Source organism: Pelodiscus sinensis, chromosome 1 (genome assembly GCF_049634645.1).
Source record: "Pelodiscus sinensis isolate JC-2024 chromosome 1, ASM4963464v1, whole genome shotgun sequence".
NCBI lineage: Eukaryota > Metazoa > Chordata > Testudines > Trionychidae > Pelodiscus > Pelodiscus sinensis.
The window spans coordinates 228,990,826-229,017,956 of record NC_134711.1 but is presented as its reverse complement, the minus strand read 5'-3'; the positions used below and the strand labels follow the sequence as shown (position 1 = coordinate 229,017,956).

At 42.1% G+C, this 27,131-nt stretch overlaps 1 protein-coding gene across 6 annotated transcripts in view; it reads left to right on the top strand.

Moving 5' to 3' along the window:
* The window catches only part of CRACDL (CRACD like), an 88,073-nt gene that overhangs the window by 46,855 nt on the left and 14,087 nt on the right, over positions 1-27,131 (top strand). For 4 of the 6 annotated variants that reach the window (XM_075916688.1, XM_075916679.1, XM_075916669.1 and 1 more), the window contains 7 exons: positions 7,640-7,716; positions 9,162-9,330; positions 14,718-14,853; positions 15,206-15,370; positions 16,245-16,313; positions 18,426-18,656; positions 21,751-23,392. In XM_075916688.1, coding sequence (XP_075772803.1) covers positions 7,650-7,716; positions 9,162-9,330; positions 14,718-14,853; positions 15,206-15,370; positions 16,245-16,313; positions 18,426-18,656; positions 21,751-23,392 — 2,479 coding nt within the window. In that variant the 5' untranslated portion in view covers positions 7,640-7,649. Of the gene's footprint in view, positions 1-642; positions 738-7,639; positions 7,717-9,161; positions 9,331-14,717; positions 14,854-15,205; positions 15,371-16,244; positions 16,314-18,425; positions 18,657-21,750; positions 23,393-27,131 lie in introns of all 6 variants that reach the window. The other 2 variants (XM_075916687.1, XM_025178623.2) reach the window with 1 other exon arrangement.

The following is a 27,131-nucleotide window of genomic DNA, read 5'->3' as shown; positions in this document are numbered from 1 at the left end:
GGAAGATCATTTCTGACCCCCCTGCTGCTGGCCCCACCCCATAACCTGCTGCTCCACTGGCTTTTCCGGGCAGCCCTGATGGGTCATGCTCCGACCTTCCAGGCTCCCAGACTGCCCCCAGCAATACAGCGAGTTCCTGGTTTCCAGTGCCCGCCCCCTGGGCAGCCTAGCTGGCCTGCTCACTGGGCACCCCTACATCATGATGGGCTCCCAGCCACCCCCCCACCCACCGCAGTGTGCAGGGACTCTCTGATCCTGGAACATCCATGGTCCTTCTGGACCATTGATGTTGCCACACTAAAGAGTCCTGGTTTATAAAGGTGCAACCTGTATTATAATGTGCAGTCAGGGATGTGCAAAAGAGGTTCATAGCTGGAGATGTGTGGGTTTGGCGGGGTTTTAATGTTAGTAGGTACAGGAGGATTTATCAACAGAAGGACGGAGGTAGTGGTTGGCTTGGAAGTGCTTGTCACTGAGGAAGTTGAAGAAGGGTTTGGAAGCCAGGAAGAGAGGGCTGGGTAGAAGGCACTCATCACTAGAGGTTTCGGCTGGACTGGATATTGAGTCGGGTTATGCTTTTCACTAGTGGATATTCACTTGATATATTTCCATTCTTCTGATTTTTTCCCCCTTCCCCTCCAGTGATCTTGCAGGTTCCTCCTTCTGCCTACCATGGTATCTTCATGATCCTCCCTATTACCAGAGATAAACTTGGGGTTTAGCTGGCTATTATGAAGGTAAAAAATTGTTTTGTTTTTGAACCTGATCACTCCAAATTCTGATCTCCTGGGATTTGATTCATCTGACACCACAGTAAGTCTGGCGTTTCAGAAGTTCAGGGCAGTGGAGAATCACAACTGTGCTGAGGCCCATGAAGGTCTGTTCCTTCCTCTTCTGTTGCTAGAGAAGCTTTGTTCATTTTCTGGGCTTGCTCCCTCCTAAAGGTTCTCACTTTTATCTTCCTACCCATCTATGACTGCAGGGAAAGTACTGGGTGGGGCTTAACCTCACATTAGATCTGTGGAAACAGTTAGGGAAACCTTCAGTTGTACCCTAAATTGCCTGCTCTGGGGGCTGCTTCTTCTGTTCTGCTGTAGGACAAGTGCCATGGTGTCCAACATGCTAGCCACTAGTCACTTGTGGCTATTTGGCAGGTTGGATGTGGCTAGTTCACTATAGCAGCAGCCACTGCTTCAGAACTGGTTGGACACCATGGGACAAGTGTTTTATGGATTTGTGACCTTGTTTCATTCCTAAAGGTCCTGATTTTACCTTCTCTGATCCATATGATTGGGGAGGGGATTGTGAGGAACCTGACCTATGGAAGATGCCCCTTATGTCAAGACTAGATCTGTGGAGAAGAATAGAGAGACCCCCAGTTGGGTGCTTATTCCCTGGATCTGGTGTGGCTTCTGTTGCTTCAGCTTCTGCAGCTAAAGATTTTGTCTGGCTTTTGGGCTTCCTTGATGGCTCAAGAATGTATGCATTTGCCTACCTGAGCCCACATTAGCACAATGCTGTAATCTAAAGGTACACATTTTAGTACATTTCACAATATTTTGAAGATTAAGGGCCAGATCCTCCACCCACTGAAGTTATGTTTATCTATGCTTTTAAAATACTCTTTATATTGAAGTTTTTCTCTAGCAGTAGAATGTCAAAGCAGAAACAAAAACAGCGGGTCTGTGTTACTGACACTCAGCTCAGTTGTCATTTTGTCCAGTTGCTGATATTTCCCCCTCTCCTCAGGTTGGTACACTCAAAAAATTTACAGTTAGCACATGACCACATTATCTATTGCATTCTCTTCTTTTATCTTTTTCTCTCAACTCTAAAGCCTTACGTCTGAAATGAGTTAATTTTTGAAAAGTGGTCAGGAAGGAAGAAGGGCAAAGAGATGAAGAAATTATCTTGTCTAGGAAAAGTTTGGTACTGAAAAAGTCAGCATTGTAATATTTTGCAATTTATGTGACAGTGTTTTGTAATAAATTGATTAACTGACTATCTGGAGCATATCATTGTGGAAAAAATGCAAAAATGCTATTAGTGGTGTGATCAGTCTTTCTCTAGCTAAGACAGGATCATATAAGAGGGCAGTTTAAGCAGTATGTAGTCTTACTGATGCGGTGCAACAACTCAGAATTGGTGCCTAACTGGACACATGAAACAATAGACACATAAGTGTTACATGAATCTTTGCTTTGGGGAAGCTGTGGAGCACCAGAAGCTGCCTAGAAGTGCGGAACGGGTGGTAGTGTTCCCTATAAGCTGAATGCTTTGGTGGCCACCGAGGAGAGATTTGTTACCTGTCCTTGGACCAGCCAAGGGAAAAACCCAAACAAAGGGTGGGCTAGAACAGCGCTAAAGCTTTTTTATTAACACCGATTCTAAAGGGTACGGTAATGCTCACACACACATCACATTCATGCTGGTAATTTGGAGGCAGGCTGCAGGTGTGGCATAGGTTACTTCCAATTTCACAGGTGGCTGGAGTTGGCCAGGTGTAAGCTTCCTGGAGATGGATTGTGAGGCCATGACAATCCCTAGAGTCCCTCTGGATCCACGGGAAGGCCTTATTGCCTCTAGTTCAATCCTGAGTTTCATGTGCTATTACATCGCTGCTGAAAAGAGATTCCTACCTGGCCACTCATTATATTAATTTACATACTTTGCAGGGGTTGAACTGCTGTTTGATTGGGTGTTTCATATTCACACTTCTTCACTCATTCCATAGATTAAATACATATTCATAACCACAGATATAATTAAGCAGTGTGGTTTCTCAGCAAAGTCTGGCATTAACAGCTTTAATATAACAGGAAGCCTAACATAAATTGTATTGAGAGAGCCAGAACCAATTGGGGGTGGGGATGGCCGTGTCCAGCTGGCTACAAGATTCAGATGCTGCCCAGCTGATTAGCAGAGCGAACCACAGCTGGCAGCATGTGTTTCTGCTGGTTGTGCACATCTTCATCTGCTTCAGTGCATATAACAAAATTTATTCTGCACATGGATGGAAAAAATTAGAGGGAACATTGGTTAGCAATGTCTGGACCAAGGTTCCCTGTAAGCTGCGCGCTTGCGCAGCAGTTCAGAAGTCCCACGCAGGCAGGGAGCTCAGCTGATTTTCAGGTGGAGGGGCATCTCACTGAGCAAGCAGCTAAATGGAGCTAGCTGCCTGCTTGAATCGAGGTGGTCCAAGAGCCAGTAAAAAGGAAGATAAGGAGATAATTAGTGGCTGGGGAGATGGAGCAGGAGGAAGGGAGTAATTAATTAATTGGCTGAAGAGGCGTCAGAGGGGAGTTTAGACCAGTGTTTCCTGAAGTGTTCCATGAAATCACTTTCAGAAACACATTAACTGACCTCCCTGGTTTATTTATATACCGGTGCCATGGCCACAGAGCCTCACGGCTCCCATTGGCTCCGTTTCGTCCTTTGCAGCCAAGAGGAGCCGTGGGAAGCAGTGGCCCAGCGCCAGTACGTAAACACCCGGGGCAGCCAGTTAATGTGTCTCTGAAAGTGACTTCGCAGAACACTTTCAGAAACACTGGTTTAGAGCATCCCTCTGCAGAAGGAGAGAGAGGCAGAAACTCAGCACTCAAGCCTCCTGGGAAGGGGGAGATAAGGGGCTGACTGCATAGGCTGAGGTTGAGGAAAGAGGGGGAGTGGGTGCTGGCATTGGTGCAGTGAGATGGAGGTAGGGGGCAGTTTGTTTGGGATGTCTGACTACCTGCAGTCCTCTCTGTCTGACTGGGTTGCTGGGGGAGCAGGCTGCAAGGGAAGTGCGTGAGCCAAAACATTTGCATGATTGTGTTTCAAACTAAGTTTGCATAAGGTGTTAATGGCTTAAGATAAAAAAGAAAAAGATTCTTTTAAAAGAATGTTTTTGGAGTGTTGCAGGTATCTAAAACTCTGAATTTAATATTTTAAAAATCTGTGTTACTAATTAATCCATAGTATATTGTATTGCATTAAGGCCAGATCTTTGCTATTTGGTAGAGTTCTGGCTCTTATGAGTCAGAAGTAGCAAGTACTAGCTTGAGCTGTTAGAAAGGTTGATACATGTACTCCAAGGGTAGTGTTCATTTTCTTTTTTATTTAATTTCATATTAAATGTTGCATGCATTGCTCCATGTTAAATATCCCTTGTTTTAAGATTTTTTCCTGCTTAAAATTATGTGTTTTGTTTGGATTGGTGGTGTGTGCGCGCACACACACACACACACACACACACACACACACACACACACACACACACACACACACACACACACACACACACACACACACACACACACACACTCTCTCTCTCTCTCTCTCTCTCTCTCTCTCTCTCTCTCTCTCTCTCTCTCTCTCTACCTCAGTATTGGTGTTGCACATAAGAAAATTCAACCCGCCCAAGGATAGGAAATGTTAGAGGAAACACTGCTCTGGACCATGGCCCTCTCCCCACTTAGCTTCTTCCTGATGCCTTGTTCCATGCTTCCTCTTTTCCCCAATGGCCCTGCCTTCTCTTCACTGCCCAACCCCAGCCTGGTTCTCTGCTATTCCTTATTGCCTCTTCCCATCCATCCTGAGCTCCTTACTACCCTAACGTCCCCTGGGGCTTCTTACTGTCCCCTCTTCAGGTTTCTTACTGCCCCATTATGCTTCCCCCCCGTCCTCCCACCCCCAGGGTTCAGCCTTAGGCCACCCTTCGTGACTGCCCTGTAATACCATATAGCAGCACAGAGGTGCACAGTGCCAGTGTGGTCAGAAACTGATCCCAGCTGGCAGGGAATTGCCATTAGAGGGCACCCAGACTTCTCGCTACTTCTTCCTGGCAGAGGTGCATGGGGGAAGAGGTGAATAGTGACAAACAGATACTGCCTTCCTCCCTCCTCCCCCCCAGATGTTCCTCTGCCTTTCCTTAAGGGGCTGTGAGGGGGGAGCAAGGCACAACCCTAAGCACTCTGTGCATGCAAGTCACTTTCCTCACCTTAGGAAGCAGTGAGGCAAGCATCAGGAGCTGCCTTTCCCTTATGGGGAACGCAAACTGGATGAAAATGGAGGTGCAAAGGAACAGGGACAGTGAGCAGTAGCACCAGCTGCTCTGTGCAGCTGGCTCAGTTTCCCCACATGGGCACAGGGATTAGGGGCAATGTGAGTGAGGAACCCTCAGAGGCAATAGAGAGCAATGCACCCCTAAGGGCCAGAGGCACCAAAAAACAAGTTCACCCAGGTTGCTATTTTCAATAAGGTCGGCTCCTGATCACACCACAGGGGGCACTGAGAGAAGAAGGGGGAGAGGCAGCTTGCGGGGGCGGCTCCCTGGAGAGCTCAGGTTAAGCCAGAGCTAGGCCACAGGAGGCAGGAGCTCCATGGCTGCTGCTGTTTCCCCTGGCAGTGCAGAGGGCGGTGTGGCTCATGTGGTTCACATTGCCAGTGGGTGCTGGCCTCCCGGGGTTAGCGCTGAGGGGAGCCAGGCACGGGCACCTGCGCTGTGTAATCAGCTGCACTGACACCCATCCCATCAGCATCCTGCCCCAGGCTCTCTACCTGGCCAAGTGCAGCACCACGGGTAGTCCAGAGACATGCCTGCGGGCAGGAAGAGCCATAGTGCCACACTGGAGGCAGGCAGGGGGAAGAGGTGAAGTGATGCTGGGCAGGGCCATGGTCTGGACACCACTACCTCCCCCAGGCAGCTTCCTGTGCTCCTGGCCAATGCGCCACCAAAAGGAGGTGACCCGTGCCACATCCAGCAATTGTCCCTTGCCTGGCCAGCTTTTGTAATTTGAGGGAGTTTTAGCTCCTCCCCGCAAACCTCTTATACACAGATGTAAACTGCCCTGGATGATATTGCCTGACCCTTTTTAAGGTTCGGGGGTAGCCAAGTTAGTCTGTATGGGTATGTCTACACATCAAAGTTAATTCGAAATAGCTGTTATTTCGAATTAACTTTACTAACGTCTTCACAGCCAAACCGCTATTTCGAAATACATTTGAAATAGTGGCACGCTTATTTTGAATTTGGTAAACCTCATTCTATGAGGAATAACGACTCCAGCCTCAAACAAGAACACTCCTCTCCCTCCCTCCGCCCCAGAGCCCTTAAAGGGGTTGACTCTGGCCACAGTGCCTGTGCCAGCTCCAATCCTGCCAGCCCAGAGCCAGCAGTCACTGCTCCTGACCCAGTGGCCCCAAAACATGAGCCAGCAAGCCACTGGCAGCCAGCCCTCCCCAGTTTTGAAAATCTGATTCTATATAACTCATCCAAAGTTCCATAGAGAATCAGCGGCTGAATGAGAATAGACTCCAGGAATCCTGACTCTGTTGTACCATACTCTCTAGACAAAATTAAATACCACATAACATGTTTTCATTTGCATTTCATCCATTTGTGATTCCTCTTTTGCAATTCAGCAGGAAAATGCAAATGCTCATTTATTTAAATAAGCAATTAAATCCTGATTTGCCAATGCCAGCCTAAGACTCCTTCCCCTGCAGGAGTGTGACTGGTAATCATCAAGATACAGACACACCCTTGTTGTCATAGTGACACAGTATGTTTTCATAACATAATGACTTTAATGAGAAACTACTGACCTTCTGATCCACTGAGCATTGTGTTCTTTCATGCAAATTAATGTTTATGGTTGTGATAAGTCTTTAACTGTTAAATCAAATACCAGTTCTGAATCCATCCACAAATGTTTATCAACTGAACATTCCCACACCTTGGTGATTTGACATCCTAATCAAAGTCTGGCTAGATTTTAGGGTGCTGGCATACAGGCATTGTAGATACTTTGTAGTTTAAAATAATAGCGAGATTTATTATCTCACAGGGTTAGGAACTTTGATAAGTGTAAATAATATAGTACATCTGCCCCAAATTTGCAATACTCACTTACTGACTACAGAATGATTTTTTTTCTAAAAATGGACAAGTAATATTGTTAATTTCCTTATGAGTTTTTATAACGTTTCAGTGTGACCCTTTCTGACATTTTTTGTAAGTCTAATATTTTTTTCTGATCCCTCAAGAAACTTCTCTGTTTATGTACTTGTCATCAAATTGTTTTATCATCCAAAAATTTACTTGATAAAGTGACTTCCAAATATGCACAGAACAAGTGGTCTGTGCATATTTGGAAGTCAAATATGTGTGTAGGATGTTTAGGATCTATAATATGCCTGATCTTCAGCTCATGTAAATCAAAGTGAATGGAGCTATGCCAGTTTGCACTAGCTAAGCCTTGTCTGTAGTTTATACAGGGACTGCAAGGTCCAAAGAGCTCACACTGTCTATAGATAATACCAAAAAAGACAATTGCAAATAGGAGGGGAGCTAAACCAAAAAAAAAAATTCTCTCTGAAGAGGTGATTCACACACTATGGAAGAAGTTAAAGACTTTATTTTCTGTCCGCTGAAGCCAGTGACAGAGTGCTCTTAGAATGAAATAGGAGTAGGATTAGGGGTAACCATAATATCCTATAGAATTCATTCCAATATTACCTAAAGCATTTTGCCTCATGAATGATGTTTATCAGTCTGGGTGTATACACTTACTTACACGTATCATTTTATAGTAATCAAATGACCCATTTAAACTAACTTTTCTTTAAAACAAATAAATACATTTTTTTCTTACATCAGTGACTGTCACATGAGTTCCACGAGAATAATGGATGCTAAATTGCGAGAAGCTGAAGGATGTGCTGAGGACAATTCAGGTAGAGTGTCTACTTTCCCTGTGTATATGAAAGTATTCATTCACTGTTAGAATTCTTGAGTTTCAGTACTGGGCTCCTCAAGGTAGTGATTCTATTTATGTAGGAAATGAGTTTTCTTGCACTCAGAATGATAATTTTGGGACATTTTCAGATGGTTAAATTAAGACACTTTCTCTGTATGAAATTCAGGTGTGGTGTAAATTAGCATAATTCTTTTCACGTCAGTGGACTTGCAGCATGTCTGACTTTTCACCCTTTGCCTCTAGTGACTGTTATAATCTCTGATGTTTGAAATGTGTGCATGATGTCCCTGCAAAATACTTGTGCAGATGTTTGGGTTTTGTTGTTGGATTGCTTTGGGTAAGAAGCGAATTTTTATCCCAAGAAGGTTGGAATTATCCATATTTAAGATCTCTCCCCTCTGAGCAGCATAGCATCACATTTCAAGATTATTGCTTAATTCCTGTTTTAATATTCCGAGAACCACTGAGTTACATAATTACCATTTAAAATATATTGGATTTGTTATAAAACTGATGCTATTAAAGCATTAGCCTCCTGACACTGCATTTTCCACCCAATGTGACATTTTTGCATTTAAATTAGTTTTGCCATTTGGAAACAATTTTGTCCTTATCTTAGAATCATAGAATCATAGAACTGGAAGAGACCTCAGAAGGTCATCAAGTCCAGCCCCCTGCTCTAGGCAGGACCAATTCTTAACTGTTTAGTTTGCTAAACAAAGTATTATAATTCCATCTCTGTAGCCCAGCTAGTTAACAAACAGTGTTTTTTTCTTCATGGTCTATTTATATCAAATCTTATCTGAAAAGGCAGGTAGAAACGGTATTTTAAAAGATCCCATTTCCTGAATTGTAGGTTATTGGCAGCATAGCACATTTTGCCAGCTAATAATAATAATAAGTATCTAAATTCAAGTATCTAAAAGAGTGTTACAAGGAGAAGGGAGAAAAATTGTTCTCGTTGGCCTTTGATGATAGGACAAGAAGCAATGAGTGTAAATTGCAGCAAGGGAGGTTTAGGCTGGACATTAGGAAAAACTTCCTGTCAGGGTGGTTAAACACTGGAATAAATTGCCTAGGGGGTTTGTGGAATCTCCATCATAGAGATTTAAGAGCAGGCTGGACAGACATCTGTCAGGGATGGTCTAGACAGTGCGTGGTCCTGCCGTGAGGGAAGGGGACTGGACTCGATGACCTCTTGAGGTCCCTTCCAGTTCTATTATGATAATGATAATAATAATAATAATAATAATTAATACATTTAGACTTAAAACCTGTTAATACAAAAGCCACTGTGGGCCAGGTTGTCTCTCCTAAGAACTTCTTATAAAGAAATGTTATGGAATATTATAGAGAATTGTGACTTTTTTCTTAGAATTTTAAAACTGTTATATAGACTCTCCTTAACATTTCTTTATTTAGGAAAGAAAAAGTCAAAGTTCAAATCTTTCAAAAAGTTCTTCGGGAAAAGGAAAAGGAAAGAGACCGTAGTATCTTCAGGGAACACCACTCTGAAACCATGCCAGTCAGCTAGTGATGTTACAACCCCAGAGCCCTTGCACCTTGGCTATGATTCTGAAGATGAACTTGAGTAAGTCTTTTAACTGTTATTCACTAACAAATAAGCAATTGCTTGTCCAAGAGACAGAATGATGTTTATGGATTAAATATCCAAGTGCTCACCTCCAATTCGTATTCCCAAAGCCACATTCTCAGGCACCTCATTTTCTTTAGGGAAAATACTGATTGTAATAATGCAAGTAAATATGAGTTAGTGCAACATTACTAATATTTTTAAACAGTCATCTGAGGAAAAATAAGCTTTATGATGAATTTTTTTAAATTACCCAAGCAGGCCAACACAGTTCCCTCTCTGAAAGGGATGTTTATGAATGTTTAATCCATAAACATTATATTTGTGTTCTTCAATACAGAGCTAGTCACTTAGTGGAATCTTCCTAACCTGTTTTGACACTTTTGTAGCTAAATCCCATTGAAGCGAATGAAAAGTAGGTGCCTACTATGCATAGGCACTTCTGAAAATCTCCCTAGGGGTTCTTTCTGCATTTCCAGGGATGTAAATGTTGTTGAAAATCTGACCCAAAGTTCATTTTGAAAATGGAACAAGGGTTCCTTAATCACTTAAGTGTTTTTGAACAATTTTCTCCATTTTTAATCTATAACATGTAAACCATATGACACATATGGCATAACATTAAAACATTGAATTTAATATACATACAAAGGGAAAGGCTCATTATTTGTTGCAATGCACTACTTTGAATAGGGGTAGCTGCTGAGAAAGAAAGTTCTTATTTTAATGGACAGTGAGTACTCATGAACAAGATTCTGGTTATGTCAGAATCCTTGGTTACACAGCCAAGAAAAAAAGATGCTATTTTTGGAGGTGTGTGTAGGTACTGGATATTAAATATTGCAAAATGCACTGTCTATCTAAACAAAACAAGCAATGAGGAGTGCTATGGCACCTTTAAGACTAACAAGTCAAGAAGTGGGTTTTTACCCATGAAAGCGGATGCCCAAATCTGTTAATCTTTACAGTGCCACAGGACTCCTTATTGTTTTTGCAGATACAAACTAGCACCCGTCTGATACTTGTCCATTTAAAGTGTCTTTAGAAAGTGTTACCACTAGATAGCGCCACACAACCAAATAATCTTTTTATAAGAAACCTTACATTTTTGTAGTATTGGCAGTAGTAAGATTCCTCCTGCTTGGTCTTCAGTGTGAAAGCCTGGGGGTTACGCAAGAGTATCTAAAGTGGCAGCCATAGATACAGCAGAGTTGTTGTATTCTTGCTCAACAAAAACCCTTAAGAACACTAATGGTCAGATCTTCTCTGCATGCTCTGTAACTCAGCCTTATCATATTGGAATGTGTGGAATAGCTCTCTGACTTTTTGTTCTCATGCTCTGTTTTTGTTAAGTTGTTGGGGTTTTTTGTTGTTTGTTTGTTTGTTTTTTAATTTTGATATTAGAAACAAAGGCAATTAAATATTCTGACAGAAGAAAAAATTGAATTCTGTCTCTCAAGATTTGTTGGGACATTTTATAAACCTCCAGTGCCCATTTAGAAAGCTCACTTGTCCTGAAAAAAGCTGGAGCAATTAAAAAACACGGATATATGTGCTCATACAACATTGCTTCTCCAGCTATTATTTCAGTCTTGGATAATATAGATGCATAAAGGAACGGTAACAGCCTTGGCTGGCACTTAGCAAACTACTATAGGTTTCTCTCTGACCTTGACTGTGTTATCGAGATCACATTTTCACTTAGCTACAGTTCTTGTAATGTCTCTAATGTTCTGGGCACAAGCAGCAGGCTTTCCTTCCTTCTGCAACTGGAGTACAGATCATCTCTTTCCGCCTATTGTTTTATCAAATATATTTATAATTTTCACTGAAAGGAAATTTCATCCACGTTTATGTTCCCTTATGTCCCTCTAGCTGTTTCTCAGTTTCAGATTACACAATGTTCTGATTTTTTTAAATTTACTGGTAGCAGTGATTTTTTTTTTTTATAATCTGCTGAAGATTTGAATGCTATAAACTAACAGTTGTGAGTCCCAACATTTTACATTCAGTTTTGCAAATGTTTTGGCTTCATTTATTTATTTATTAAAAAAAGGAGGGAAAGAAGAAAATCTAGGTGCGGTAGTAATACAAATAAATAATAACACCACCATCTGTTAAACAGAGTCAGATTCGCAATTGCAAGTATTTTGACTGTGATTGGAAAGGTTAGCAGCCACCCAGTCCTACTACTCTGCCATGCAATTAAAATGATTAGGACAGAGCCTTTAACAACTACCTGAGTGACCCAGGGCAGCACCTTACCGTTCTCAGGAGGAAACAAGACATAGGAGTGATCATGTAAAACATTTGTAGAGGCAGTTACCTGCTACTTCCCTCAGAAACCAGAAGTAAAATGCTAATATCAGAGGTAAATTGAGAGGATTCCCACATCTCTGCAAGCCCACAAGCAAGTGTCCCTGAAAAATTTAGTTTGCAGGTTGCAGGGAGACTAACAGCACTGCATGCATAGGTTCCATATAGCAATTGGTTCTGTGTGTGCAGGTCAGTCTATCAGCCTGGAGTCTTGTTGAAGTCAGTGGGACTCCCTATGAGTAGAAATGTCCAAGCTCTTAGATCCACTTGCAGTATGCAGGCCCATCACCAGGTGGACTCACCGACATGGCACCTCCTTCTGGTAGCACTGGGAATTAGCTCACATACTCACAGGGGGCCTTCCTTTGTCAGTGTCTCCCCTTGTCCTCACTTCTCTCTCCCTTCCAGACCCGTGGCGTCCTCTTCAGGACACTGCCCTCCTGCAGTGCCCACTCTAGTGTCTCTCGACCCCCTTCCAGGGGGTGGGGTGTTTATGAGTCTCTGCACTCCAGGGTCCTCCCTTCCCAGGGAACACCCAGTTCCCCTCTACCCTCCTTGCCTCAGTGACCCACTGCCAGTCTTCATCTAGCCCCTGCCACAGGGGCAAACTGCAGTCTGAAATGGCCACTCATCATTGATAAGGGTGTATGGACCTGCTGCCTTTGCCTACCCTGGCTGCCTCTCTGCAGCCCTAATAGCCTCAGGCCCTGCAGCCTGGGAGCTTGCCTGGCAAGAGCTTCCCCAGGTCTGCCTTCCTTCCCCAGCACTGCTCTACCTCCAGGAAGTCTCCTGCTTCCCAGGGACCCCTGCTGTCCAGCCAGAGCAAGAGCAAGTCCTCCCCTCTCCCGTCAGGAGCCCTTCTTTATATAGCCTCAGCTGGGCCCTCAGTAACAGTACCCGCCTCAGCTGGGACTTCGCTCTCAGCCCTTGCTCAGGGCTGGGTTTTTGCCCTTAAAGGGCCAGTGCAGAGGCAGATGTCCTATCACAAGGCCATAATGCCAAGGCCTCAGCTTGTTCTCTCCCACAATATAAATTGCCCCACCATCTCCACACAGATTACCATCTTTAACCTAGCCGATCCCAGGGGATCCATGTCTAGAAACAAGTCCCATATAGCCAGTGGAGTTAGGGATGGAAGACTGCCACATCAGAGTTGTGCTGCTAGGATTCCCCTCTTTTCTCTCCCACGGCTCCCCATGTCATGGCTTTCCTCAGAAAGAAACAAATCGGTGAAGATGTTAGTACAGTCTAGTAGAGGGGAAATCTGTATATGGAGAACCTTATCAGGACTCGAGAGTGTAAAAGGGAACAAATAGTGCACACAGATGTGTAAAATTATTCATGGATAAACCTTATAGCTTTAATAGAGAAGAAACTAACAGCGTTCCATATAAACTATTTTTAAAAACACTTAGAATTGAATTAGAAAACAAAATCCTTTCTATAGTTCCCCCCCCCCTTTTCATTCAAAATCTATGTAATTCTATAGGAGGGATGAAGCAAAATACAGGACTATGTAGCACTTTAAAGACTAACAAGATGGTTTATTAGATGATGAGCTTTCGTGGGCCAGACCCACTTCCTCAGATCAAGTAGTGGAAGAAAACAGTCACAACCATATATACCAAAGGATACAATTAAAAAAAATGAACACATATGAAAAGGACAAATCACATTTCAGAATAGGAAGAGGATGCGGGGGGGGGGGGGAGAGGAAGGAAGGTAAGTGTCTGTGAATTAATTATATTAGAGGTGGGGAGAGTTAGATGTCTGTGAGCTAATGGTATTAGAGGTGATAATTGGGGAAGCTATCTTTGTAATGGGTAAGATAGTTAGAGTCTTTGTTCATTCCTTCTCGGAGAGTGTCGAATTTTAACATGAATGACAGTTCAGAGGATTCCATTTCAAGTGCAGATGTAAAAGGTCTTTGTAGCAGAATGCAGGCGGTTAAGTCATTGAGAGAGTGTTCTTTCTGGTTGAAATGGCAAGAAACTGTTTTTTCTTTGTGATCTTGTCTGATATCTGTTTTGTGGGCATTAATCCTTTGGCGAAGTGTCTGAGATGTTTGTCCAATGTACATAGCAGACGGACACTTTCGGCACATGATAGCATAAATTATATTTCTGTGTGCTCAGGAATATGTGTTCTTGATCTTATAACTCACTTGGTTAGGTCCAATAATGGTATCAGCAGAATGAATATGTGGACAAAGCTGGCAACGGGGTTTGTTGCAAGGGAAGGTACCAGGGTTGGTATTAGTGTGGTATGTCCTGTGGTTGTTGGTAAGAATCATCTTGAGGTTAGGTGGTTGTCTATAGGAAACTTACCCATTACCAAGATAGCTTCCCCAATTATCACCTCTAATACTATTAGCTCACAGACATCTAACTCTCCCCACCTCTAATATAATTAATTCACAGACACTTACCTACCTTCCTTCCTCCCCCCCCCCCCCCCGCATACCCCTCTTGTTCTGAAATGTGATTTGTCCTTTTCATACGTGTTCATTTTTTTTAATTGTATCCTTTGGTATATATGGTTGTGACTATTTTCTTCCACTACTTGATCTGAGGAAGTGGGTCTGGCCCACTAAAGCTCATCATCTAATAAACCATCTTGTTAGTCTTTAAAGTGCTACATAGTCCTGTATTTTGCTTCAGCTACACCAGACTAACATGGCTACATTTCTATTACTATAGGAGGGATGTAATTCTTTATATAATGTAGTAGGATTTGTAAAGAAAAGCCCACTATAGTAACTATAATTATTCTGTTAAATTCTTCAGGGTTTTACTGTCAGGATTTTAGTAGTCTGTTTTATAAGCATTACAGATGTCAGTGCTTTCAAGTTGTTTTCTTTTTAAGGTACAGTACAAGTTTATCTGAATGTTGTGACCATTGTTTTTTCAATAAGCAATTTAGAATTTCAGTCATAACACATGATATGCACACTTTATCTGACATCACCATTTACAAGATCCTTTTTAGTTAACCTAAGAATTAAGTTCCAGTAAAAGGATTAAAAAAGCAAGCATATACATTTTCACTAACTTATTATATTATCCTAGAACCCACAAAGGTATTATGGGAAGCAGAGCTTTTTCGCATGATAGCATTTTCATTCCCGAGCCTGCGCAAGAGCCTACTCGGCCAGTACGAGTGTTTTCTCAGGATAACGTTTCTGATCGGATTAGAGCTTTACAGGTAACACAAGACATTTTTTTAAAATAATAGAAATAGAGTCTCTTTCAAGCTTAACTTTTTTAGAATTATTTATAACTGAACTTTTGGTTTCTGCTAAGTAACCAGAATTACATTTGTGTATAATTTGTTAATCTGACACCATTACCATATCTTGATTCAACCTGAATTATAGTGGTCAAGTATATGAGTTGTTTTGTACCCAGGGTGAACTTGAAATGGAGGTGCTCTACGCTCTGGCTCTTTCAGTTGTATCTTGTTGTGTAGAGTTAAAATCAAAGTAAATAATGGAGTGGACAGAGTCAGATAATGCAGAAAAAAAACATTCAAAATGTATTTCCATGTCATATGGTAGTTGAAACTCCAACAAAGCATGAAACTGGGACCACCACCTCCTTTTGGAATTCATGCAAAGCGGCTGGATGATGCTGGGACTAGTTCTGAGGACGATGGGTTACCCAGGAGTCCTCCAGAAATGTCTTTGCTCCATGACATTTTAAGTTCCAGCACAGCAACAAAGGTGAGTAGATTATGATATTGACAACTGTCAACACTTGTGGACTGGACTTTGCTAATTGAGCATTCTTTATTGAGTGAAAGGGTAGGATAAATGATTTCTTTTTGCTGTCCTTCATCAAGTTTGCTTTTTCCTTCGGAACTGGTTGGACAATTTAGAAAGCCTTACCTTCACAAAACACTGTATTTTCATAAAGCTGTTTAAGTTCTGTGTCCCTCAGTCTAGAATGTAAATGACAGGCCTATCAAAACCAGGAAATTAAGCACTAAAAAAAGAAGTGGAGAGTCTACACACCAAGCACATGTCACTTTGGAGACCAATGGTGAGACTTCTACAGAGCGGAAGTGGCTTCTACAAATGGCTGTGCATAAAACCATATAGGAATCAGGTTGTCAGCTGCAGTAGATCCTGGAAGTTTATGTCCCTCTTCTCTTTAGATTGTGATTATGTGTATTGGGTTATTGTAGCCAGCCACTGTAGCAACCCAGAGAGAGAAAGAGTGTGTGTTCAGGAATTGTAGAACAGCCAGGAAATAATAAATGGATGGAAAAATCCGTAGTTTTTCCTGAATCAGTCAGTAAAAGCAGAGTCTCTCACTCTGAACTCCGTGTCCCCCAACATGGGAAGAAGAAGAAACTTTCAAGAATTTGTAATTATTTTTAAAAGGTAATTTTGTGATGTAGTATTTAATGAATCCTTCATTCTTTTCCTGCGTCTTTTATGTTTGTAAACTCCTCACTAATTCTTAGAAAACTGTATACTGGACAGTAGCTTAGATCATCAGTATCTCTGTTAGTATTATGTGTAGAAGTTTTCTGTTAGAAACCCATCTCATTTGTCGTCTTTTACTGAATCTCTTCCTCATTCCATCCCACAGTTCTCTGACTCTCACAAGCATCCTAGCTCTTTGAGTTTAGCTGGAACAGGCAGTGAAGAAGAAGAACAGGTAACTTCCACCAAATGTATCAAGGAGCAAGCAACATATATATTAGTCTTTTAAGGAATGTAAGGCATAAATATGTTACTTTGTTTTCTGTTTGTTGCAAGAACAAGTTTTTGTATATATTATAGCTGTTTGCTTTTCTTAATCCTTGTCGTGCTAGCATAAACAGTTAAAACTCCTTATCAACAGAATGAAATGCTTTTTTTAACTGAGCAAAGTGGAATTTTAACTCTTTTTATAAAAAAATTAGATAACGCTGATGGTTCAGGGGGGCTGAAAACAGGTGTACATACTTTGTAAATGTATTTGGGCCAATTCCCGGTACACCCAGGAAGCACAACAATGTGAATGCATTCCTGCCAGATTGCTGGGCAACAGGACCTGCTACACTTTGAAAAAGATGTAGCCTGAATCATCCTCTCTCCATTCACAGCAAGAGAGCTTTGTTTGTTTGAAGTGGGAAGGTGGTGACTTGATTTTACTGCTACCAGATACTCCCCCTCTGAGGTTGGCTCCTCTCAAGGGCTACGTCTTTTCTGTGCAGCCAGTGGAATGATGGCTGTCCCCTAGCAGTGTGCTCTGCTTGGAAAGGGCTCTCTCAAACTTCTCCCCCTTTCTATACGTGCACACAAGGCAGCCATAACCTGGCATACCGTGTCTGCAGCAAACATATGCGTGGCACTCAACTCAAATGCTGAATTGTAAATGAAATGACAGAAACTGTTCTATAGTGTTCTGATCTAAAGCTCAGTGTTAGTAGTATGTCAGGTCTGACCTCAAGTGATCAAGAAGGGGCAGGGAGAAGGGGCACCAGGCAGTCTTGTTAGTCCTTCAGGTGAACAGGTGCTGTGCCTTTATCAAAGAGCTGAAATGTCAATGTTATTCGCTGTAAGTTACTATTGTGTAATGTACCCATATATCACTGTTATACATTAGTCATGTATGCATAGTAAATTGCAGATATTGTAGAGAGAACTTCAGTTCAAATTAGTTAAAACTAAGTCTGTGGAAGTTTTTCCATTGATTTCAAGAGGAGCTGGAACAGATCCTTTATATATAAAAGAATGCCATTTGGCTGCAGGGCATAACACAGGAATCTTTTGCACAAATGTTGATATTTCTCTATAAGCAAAATAAATATTTCACTACCCTTATCTGAGAGAAAAAAATATATATCAGGCAGTAGCCAAGCATACTCGGGTAAAATCACAAAGCACAAAGAAGGTAAAAACTGCAGTAAGGGAATATATTTCAGTTTCAAGCTGCCACGTGGCTCTTATGAATGGTGATAGATAAGACTGATACCTTGGCAATATCCTTTTTTCTTATTTTGAAGAATTTAATTATTGAAAGAGAAAAACTACTTTAAAAATTCATTTTGTAAGATGATCCTAATTTCGTATCTGAGTGGACATTGAGAAGTATGCATAAACCGTGGAACTTGCACATTACATATATGGAAGGTTGAAAAGTTGAACTCCTCTGGCAGGAAAGTACCAAGTCCTAAATATGGCAGCAAATTATTTATGAATAGATTGTTGTATTGGTTAGAAATTCCAGGCTGCAAGCAGGCCATGATATTTTATTTTAGGGAGTGGGGTGTGTGTGTGTGAAATATTCTGTTTGGAGAAAAAACTCACTGATTTACCAAATGCAAATAAACTGAAAAAATACACATTGATTAAATACTGGGGACACTAACCTTTGACATTGTTTTCTTAGCGAGGGATGTAGGATTGGAAGGGGACTTGTAAGTCTTCTAGCATTGTAGGCAGGAGTCAGAAAGGGAGCTAACACAGGAGGATTGGCCTTTGAAGTTCTTCATAATTTCTTTTCTCAAATGTGTTGACACTTTTTTTCATTTGTTGTAGGTTTGCAATTCAACAGTTTGACTATTGAAATAAAGTGTGTCTATTGGAAAAGATTCTAAGTAACTGTTAACATAGAAAACTGCTATCACAGTTTAGCAAAAACTAATAATTGCAGTGCAATTGAAATAGAAGTAAAAAAAAACCCAAACAGACCCAAGTAAACAAGTCTTGTCTCTGATAAATACCTGTTTTCGTAGTTCGGTTTCTATGTTTAATGTTCTCTTTTGGGATTTTTTTTTTTTAGGTCATATCAGTTCCTTCTTCTAGGCCCTGCTCTACAGAAGGCCAACTATTCCATAGGCATTCAAGTGCTAAAGCTCTGTCTCCCCAAACATCTGATAGCAGCAGCTCACCTGCAGCTGATTTTGATTCTCCGCCTGATTTCGCTACTTGCTTGGATAATTCTGCTGCTAGACACAAGCTTTCAATCAAACCGCGGAACCAGAGATCTAGTAAAATGAGAAGACTTCCTTCGGTAACTATAAAAACAAATGGAAAACTAGGCACTGACTTTAAACGACAGGTTGGATCTCCCTTATCCGGGATCCTGGGGACCTGACCCATCCTGAATGAGAAAATTTGCCAGATGTAGTGTGGACCCCTGCCACCAGCCTCCCAGGATGCTCTCCCCTCCTGCAGTTGGTTTTGCTACGGCACCACTGCCACTGGGCTCCAGCCTGCAGGTCTTGGACTTGGACTCCGGCCTGCTGGAGCTCCCTGGGGATGCTCCCACTTCTCTCCCCTCCCCGCCCGTGAATCCTCGGGGATGAGGCTTGCAGGCTGCCCCGCTTCTACCGTACCCGTGGACAGTGCTTACTGGCTGTGCTCCACCGGGATCCCCAAGGACAGAGCTGGCCAGCTGCCCTGCTTTTGCTGCTAGCTGCCTCACTGCTGGGGCTTCCATCCCGTTCATGCTCACAGGCTCTGAGGCTCTCTGATCCAGCAACATCTGCGGTCCTGCTGGACTATGGATGTTGCCAGACCAGAGGGTCCCGGATTTCAGAGGTTCAACTTTTACACATTCTTACTTGACTTGCCATTCTTATTTCAGCCTCTATAAGCACTTAAGTAGTGCCAGAGCTGTGAGTGGATATTTCATTGCTTTCTAATCACTAACGTTTAATGAGTGTTGTGTATGAATCTGGAAAAGAGCCCCTAAGAGCAATGTCCAAGCTGCACATTGTGAGAAGGGATTATTTGTTAATTCTCTTGCTATAGGGATTTATGGCCATATTTCTTTTTAAACTTCCCATGAGGTGTTATGCAGTGTTTAACAGTGAGGCGGTGATAAAGTTGAGGATCTACTAGCATGTGTTACTCATTTTAAAAAAAACAGAACATAGCTTGGGTGTAACCTATTTTTCTGGAGGGAAATTGGGTCTGTCAAATCTGACCCTTAGAAAAAAATTGTTATGGGGCTTAAAAAAAACAAACCAAGCCAATTGGACTATTTTATCTTTAGAAAGCACACAAATAAGAGATCAGGTGGGCTATCTGTTGGAGCCAAGTTCTGGTTCTTGGGGACATCAATTATTTTAATCTGCCTTGTACAACAATCTGGTCATATAACCCTTGTGTGACTTCACCAGTAAAGGTGGAAAACTGAGCAAAATATATGCCCTCACAAAAAAATTCTGTCAGTGCAGTTTTGCTGAGCAAAATGACAGCCATTTTAGTACACCCTTTTCTGATTCTTTCTCAAATCATGATGCTTTTAATTAAAATTGTACAAGCTCTTTAATACATGATTTGCATTAGTGTATTTGGATATTTTGAACCTCTTTTGTAAAAAAAAAAGTCAAATTGTCTTGTTTAAAGACATAAATATCACTTTCCCCAACTATGATATCAAAAGAATGTTATTTTTTCAAAAACAGTTAGCAACTTTTGTGCTTGAAAAAGCAGTCTCGAACTATGCGTAATGACAATGGAGACTGTATCAGAGAAGTATGAAAAGTACCAGTGCAAAGGTCTACCTAATCTATTCTTTTCTGCTGGTGCAGGAGTGTCGCCAAAGTATATTCACTATTATTTTGTCCAGTCCTGTCTTAAATGACAAAAGAGATGGAGCCTCCATGATTTCCTTTAGAAAGCTCTTATACTGTTCAGTAGATCTTACCACTAGTAATTTTTTCTCATACAGCTTTGCCTGAGTACTTCTGTACTGATCTACACATAGTTTTTATATTACTGGACCCTTATTTGGCATAGACAAACTTTTATACCAGATAGCATGGCTACTTTGTAGTTTGCAAAACTGGGAGCAGGGTAAGACATAATTCACTTTAGAATGCAGGCTTTGTATTCCTCGAATTAGTACCTACATCTGTAATATGGATTTACACAAGAGAGGACAATGGTTCAGTAAGCAATCAAAGACACTGAACAAAAATACATATTCTACATGTTAATAAAAAAGCTTTTGAAATAATCCTAAATATTCAGCCAGTCCTAAGTACGTATTTGCAAAAACTTATCTGATGCACTATCAAAAAGCCCTCCCCCAAATAAATAGATGCTTTATAAGCTGCCATGAAATATTTGTACTTGAAAGAACACAGAAATTCAAACACAACCTACAAAAGAGTGCAAGGGTGTGCCACAATTTGACCAAAAATAATACCATCTGCTGTGCATTATCTTACAATTGTTGCCCTGTGATCTTACTTAATACTTTTATTTTGCTCTTCCCTTTGCATAGACTTGCCACTCAAAGGTCAGGTCTTACAAAGAAGGGTGTGTTTGATTGATTTGTAATGGCAGGATGTAGTTGCTTCTTTTGCCTTTAGAGCACCACAATGTAGACAAATTGCATTGGTGAATCCAATCCCAAAAACTTGTCCCCAGAGTCCTACAGTGCCTGCTTTGCTGAATATTGGCTACGGATATAAAGGCATCAAAGAGGTTAATTATGTAGGGGTAAGAAATGACATCTTAATTTGATTGCTTGATGGTTTGATTAGAAATGTATTACTCATATAATACAGCTTGCCAATTATAATACAAGGAAGTGAGCATATAGTGCTTAAATATAAACTAACTAGCAGACTTACCTAGCATTGCCCAGTAGTGCCAAACAGAGCACTACTGCAAATTTCTCTGTGCTTTTTCTCTTTTCTGTAAGGTTTATTGAGAAACAATTGGTTCATCCTATTTTTCTGGCTTGATTCAGTCTCTTTCAACATTCACTCAGTTATGTCAGTTTTGAGGACTGTACTTTCTTTAGTGACTCTGTTTTCTGTTTGGTTTTATGAAAAGCAATCCCATTCTAGGCACATCCCATTGTTCTGGCACAAACCAAACCCTTATGTTGCTTTAAGTTATGATGAGAGGAAACTGTATACTATATTTGGTGGTCATAGCTCTTACCATTTAGGAGACAGACAGACAAACTCTCTCTAAAATGTATAGTAGATTAGCTATGAATTCAAGACAGGGACTGTCTTCCCCTCTGTTTGGAAAGCAGTTGCCAGACTGTGGAATCTGCCACACACTAAACAATAAATAGATTAAAATATATGATATTATAAAGAAATAATAAAATTGTAATAATTGTTTGTTCTTTGTAGCGGACACAATCAGAGTCTCTGACTGACTTGAGCTGCACCCCAGAAGAAGAGGAGAATGATGGGGAAGAGATGTTGACAGACTTGACACACGAAATCTTCACCACCAGCTATCAGAAATTGACACACAGCACAGCTGTGACAAGTGATGTGGCCTCTTGGCAGAGATCTGAAATGCCTGAAGATTTTCCCCATAGTTCCAGACACGGAGACGAAAGGCCTCCCACACGGCAGTTTGCTTCTGAGTCTGCTGTTGTACAGGAAGCCTTGTTACTTGAGAATGATCCTGCGGGCTGCCAAACTATGCTGGCATTAACACAGTCTGAGTCAGATTATCCTTCTCCTTTAGAACCTAAAGAAAATGGAATAACCCTGATTCTGTCTCCAGATGGAGAGACACGAAGGGGAAAAGAGCCCTCAGGATCTCTGAGTGTGTCCACTGAAAACATATGTGAGGTGTCAGTTAATACTTTAAATAAAGAAAATAAACAGTTTCTTCCTGGGTCGTCCCTGAATAACTTGCTGTCTAAAGAGGACACTTCAACCAGTACTGGCAGTTTTTCTTGTTTGGGAGGGCCAGAAAAATATATACAGGAGGGTAGTAAAATACCCATGGAAACATCCTGTTACAAGGAAACAATGAAGGAGTCTGCTGCATTGCCAGTTTCTGGCAAGCAATTACCTGAAGGATCTTCTCAGCTCACAGACTCACCCTGTGTTTCCTCTGATATTCCACTGCCTGCTTTATCACAGCTGGGGTCACCTGCTTCCTGGGCTCTGGAGCAAACTAAGCCCAGTCAAGAACCAGCCACCTCTGACAAGGAAAACAGTCAGTCTCTGGCACCCGGGGAGGCAATATTGGAGAAAAAAATGGAGAAAGCTGCCAATGAACTCAGTGTCTTGAGAAAATTTTCAGTGTCATCAGCCTGGGAGAGACCCAGGGCTGGCAGCCTTAACCTGAAAGAAAACTCAGAATCTGAAAGTTCATTAAATACCAAATTACCCCTCCCAAAAACAAAGCTCTTCTCAAGAAATGAGAAGCTGGAAGACAATGTGCAGGTGGGCGCGGAGCTAAAAGAGGAAAACAATCATGTCAAAAAGCAGGTGTCACTGGCAGATTCTGACTCCGAGGTCATGGGCAAAGCAGCAGACAATATGGTGGCTAGCTGTGTCTCTCAGGCCATTGGTGAAATTCCAGTGCAAAGTGGCTCTGTTGTGGTATCCCCATGCCAACCAGACTGTGAAGATAAAAGTCCTTTTCGAGTAAAACTTAGATCTACTTCACTATCCTTGAAATACAGAGACAGCTCTTCACCAGAATCAACGGGGTTTAAAAGATACAGTGCAGAGATTAATTTAGAAAAAGAGGGATTGGCGTCACTTCTAAAAGCTGAAAAGGCATCAGTCAAAAAAACAGCTGATGTAAATATCAGTGGCTCCGGGAATGACAGCATAAAATCTAAAACAAAGTCCTCTGAACTGCTTAGCACAAAACCTCCATTGCCTAGGAAGCCTGTTTTGCAAAATGCAACTATTGCAAACAGTAATGTGAACGTGGAAAAGCAAGAAAAAGTTACTAAATCTCCTGAATCCAAAAGTAAAGACAGAAACTTGGAGAAAAAATCATATCCTTCAAAAGTGCCTGGTAAGACTCCTGATATTTTATATAGTTATCAGAGTTCATTTGAATTCAGAAAGGGATTTTCATGGTCTTGAAAGTTATACTTCTCTTTGGAACAGGGATATAAAATCCCACTTAATCTGATGTTTGACTGGTTAACTGATTAACTGGTTAATCACTTAAACGGGGATAGGCAGGGGGCCCGGCTGGGCTGAAGCTCCTCTCACCCATGGTGTGATGGGCCCAGCCAAGATGGAGCACCCCCTCCACACCCCATATTATAGGCTGCTCCAGCTGGGCCAGTCCCAATGCATCACACTATAGGTAGGTGAAGAGCTGCTCCAGCCTGGCTGGGCCACCAGTTAACCACTGACATCCCTGCTTTAAAACAATGAAGATTTCTTCTCGCAGTAACGCATTCCTTACATTTGTTGCTTTGCTTAATTTACCAATCTGTTTGCCAAAGCAGAAGCATTTGTGCAGTTGCAGCCTAGCAGAAATGAAATGTTGCAACAAAAAATGAGAAATGAAATCTCTACTATTTCTCAAAGGGAAACAGAGACTGATGTCAGCAAAGTAATATTTCATAATCACTTGAGCTGATTACCGTAATTGAGCTAATATACCCTGCATCCAAATATAACCCGCACCCGAATATGCCCCGCGTTTTTTTTCTATTTCAGTAAAAAAAATCTTGTATACCCCATGGGTTATACTTATGCAAGAGGCATACAAGACTTTTCTGTGCCGGGGGTATATTTACTAATTTACGGGGGGGGGGGGGGGGAATTAGCCAGCCACTCACCGCCCCGGTTCCTGCGCAGCCTCTGGACGGGGGAGCACTTATTCCCCTGGTTCCTCCGCAGCCGCAGGAAGGGGCGGGGGAGCAGGAACCACCATCCACTGGGCGGGGGAGCACTCACCCCCTCCACCCCATTTCTGTGCAGCCGCAGGAACCACCAGCCTCCAGTGAGTAAAAACCACTGGTGAGTTAAAAAAAAACCCTATATACCCCGCGGGGGGGGGGGGGGGGGGGGAGGAGGTGAGCGCTCCCCTGCCCGGTGGATGGTGGTGGTTATATTCGTTAAATTATGGTATATCTCTGGCTTTGTGGAAGCCAGGCAAGATATTCTGCAGCAGGTTGAAGCAGTGTCCCTGCTGTGCTAATGGAAAGTTACATAGCAAAGTGGTATTTCTCTTCTAGTTCCAAAGGCTCACTTTTCTGGTGGTCGGTGATGATGACTTAGGCCGAGGTCCTTAAATGTATTTAGGTGCCTAACTTCAGTGAAATGCTTTAGAGGACCTGACCGTTAGGCTCTGATCTTGCAATTGGCTCTGCTCAAGCCCAATAGTCCACCCATACAGAGGCAACTGCAGGGTTGGAGCCTTAATAAGAAATATTAAAGCTTTTGGTAATGGCCAGGGTACTGGAAGAGCCAAGCCATGATTCACAAACATGTTTGAAAGAAAGTGCAAGGGAAATAGGACTCTACAATATGTAAGAATTTTCCAAAAACATCCCTTATAGTATACCAAAGCAAGATGAAAATATGACCTCGAATATCCTTTTGGCCACAGTCCGGTTTCTCACTGAGATTTCTCTAGTAAGGTAGTAGGAAGTTTAATGGAATTTTTGCCATGATTTGAACGTGCGTGTTTTAAAGTTTAGCAATATTTTTAAATACTGACTCAAAAAGTAGCTAGAGATTTTCATGACCAGATCTGCTGCAGTGCAGAAGTAGGTCCAAGTCTATAATCAGAATGTGAACTTCCCCAGTTCAGTGCTATTTGAACTTTGTGGTGGTGTTATATTGTGGTGGCACTGAGCTCTGAGACCCAAATCAGCAATTAGCCAAAGTTTAGGTGTATGTGGCCGCATCAGATGATGTACTGTGGTCCAAATCTACTGAGGAGCTGATTTCTCCTGGGTTTAGAATGAATAAGGATTCTGTATTAAAGCAAAACAACCTCTCCACACACAACCAACAGATGTTTAACATTCTTTTGTAAGCATATTTTAGAATACTTGAAAGATTGTTGACTGACATGACATACAGCCACATTCAGTCTGGTTAGATTTAACAGCCTCTTTTATCTGAAACTCAGGGCTTGCCGGTGACAATTTTGTAAGATTTTATTGCTGTTGCAGTGAAATGATAAATAATCTTACTGGAAAACATGCAGAAAACTTTACTGGCTGTTCTTTAGTTATAGGGACTCTGTCACTTTGAAAATCATACCTCTCTCTGAAGATATCCTGCTTACTATTATAGGTGGTGTTTGAACTGTCAGTGAAAGAAGTTACAGGGAAATAATTATTTCCATTGGTTCAGATCCTCAGCTGCCTAAATCCAATGTAGTTCTGTTGACTTCCATATTTATACCAGCTGAGGATTTGGCCCAGAGTGTTTCCTTTGTGAATTTGACAACCTTTTGTCTACACCCAGCTTCATGGCTTTGTTGAGTTGTTGGACTTCCTGTGTCATATGCAGGCCTGCTGACAGGGAGCAACTGACTCCGGGCCCAGCGATTGGGCTCCTGGCCACTGTGGCAACTAAAACCTCACACCCTTTAAATTGCTGCCGGAGGCTCACGCTGCACATTCCTGGCAGCATAGGATAGGTGTGGTGCACTCTGAGTGGCTCTAAGGGCTGTCTGGGGGAGCCTAGCCCTAGCTCCACTCCTTCCACCTCAGGCTATGCCCCTTCTGGGGGCACAGGGATCTGGCGAGTGTCGACCCCATTAGTCATATGCTACTGTAGTAAGAACATTCTCGTGTAGCACACATGGCAAGGAGCTCAAGGACATGCTTTCCCCACCAAAACTCAGTGACACAACTGCTGCTGCTATTTCTCCATTTGGTGCCAGGATGGTGTTTCCTTTTCCCAGGGCCTCTACATTGAGCCAGGAAGCAAGAACAGCTGGGAGGATGGCCATAGTAGTTCCTATCTTCCCTCTCCAGACTCCTGCACAGAGCTGGGGAGTGGTAAAAGTAGGGGAGGGAGGTAGTACCCTCAAGATTTCTCACGCCCCAGCCCCCAGTGGTGTGCCAGGAAGCAGTGGGAACCCGGTGGGGGTGGTGAAATTGGGAGACCATAACTCATTGCTGTTTAGGAGGCAGGCAAGCAAGCGGTGTTTGATGGTGGTAGGGAGAAACAGATTTAGCAATGCTACTCTCATACCTGTCCTCTCTCCCTTGTTGAGAAGGCCTTTGTGGATATCAAAGGCATGTAGAAAGTCCCTTATTGAACATTTTTACTGTCTCTTTTTTTTTTTAAATGAAAATCATTCTATAGTTCAAAACCTTTTGTCCAAGCACCCATTAAGAATCAGCCAGTGCAAAAAAAAAAAATCAAGTTGACTAGATTGATTTAACAGTAAAAGAGCTATTGTTGGAGCTGCTGGAGGGCAGTTCCACAAGAAACATTCTGCAGGTGCAAACAAGCCTTTCAGGGTACAGATGACTCAGATCTCTGGAAGGCACAGTCCTTCTTTTCAACAGGGACATTGAAGGTGGTTTGCTAATTGTTTGGCCTGCTTGGCACATTATTTATGGGCTTCCATAAATGCCTTTGAAAGGCTTTCTTGTTGCCTGCTCATTGTAAGCAAGGCTAAGATCGCTGGCCTAGGGTTACAAATATATTTAGTATGAGATAGGAAATGTTGATATAAGAACCCTGGACCATTTCATAACCATATGAAACCTGTTAAGCATATAAAAGAAGCCATCATACTATTTCATGTGTATTCACTGAATAGCTGT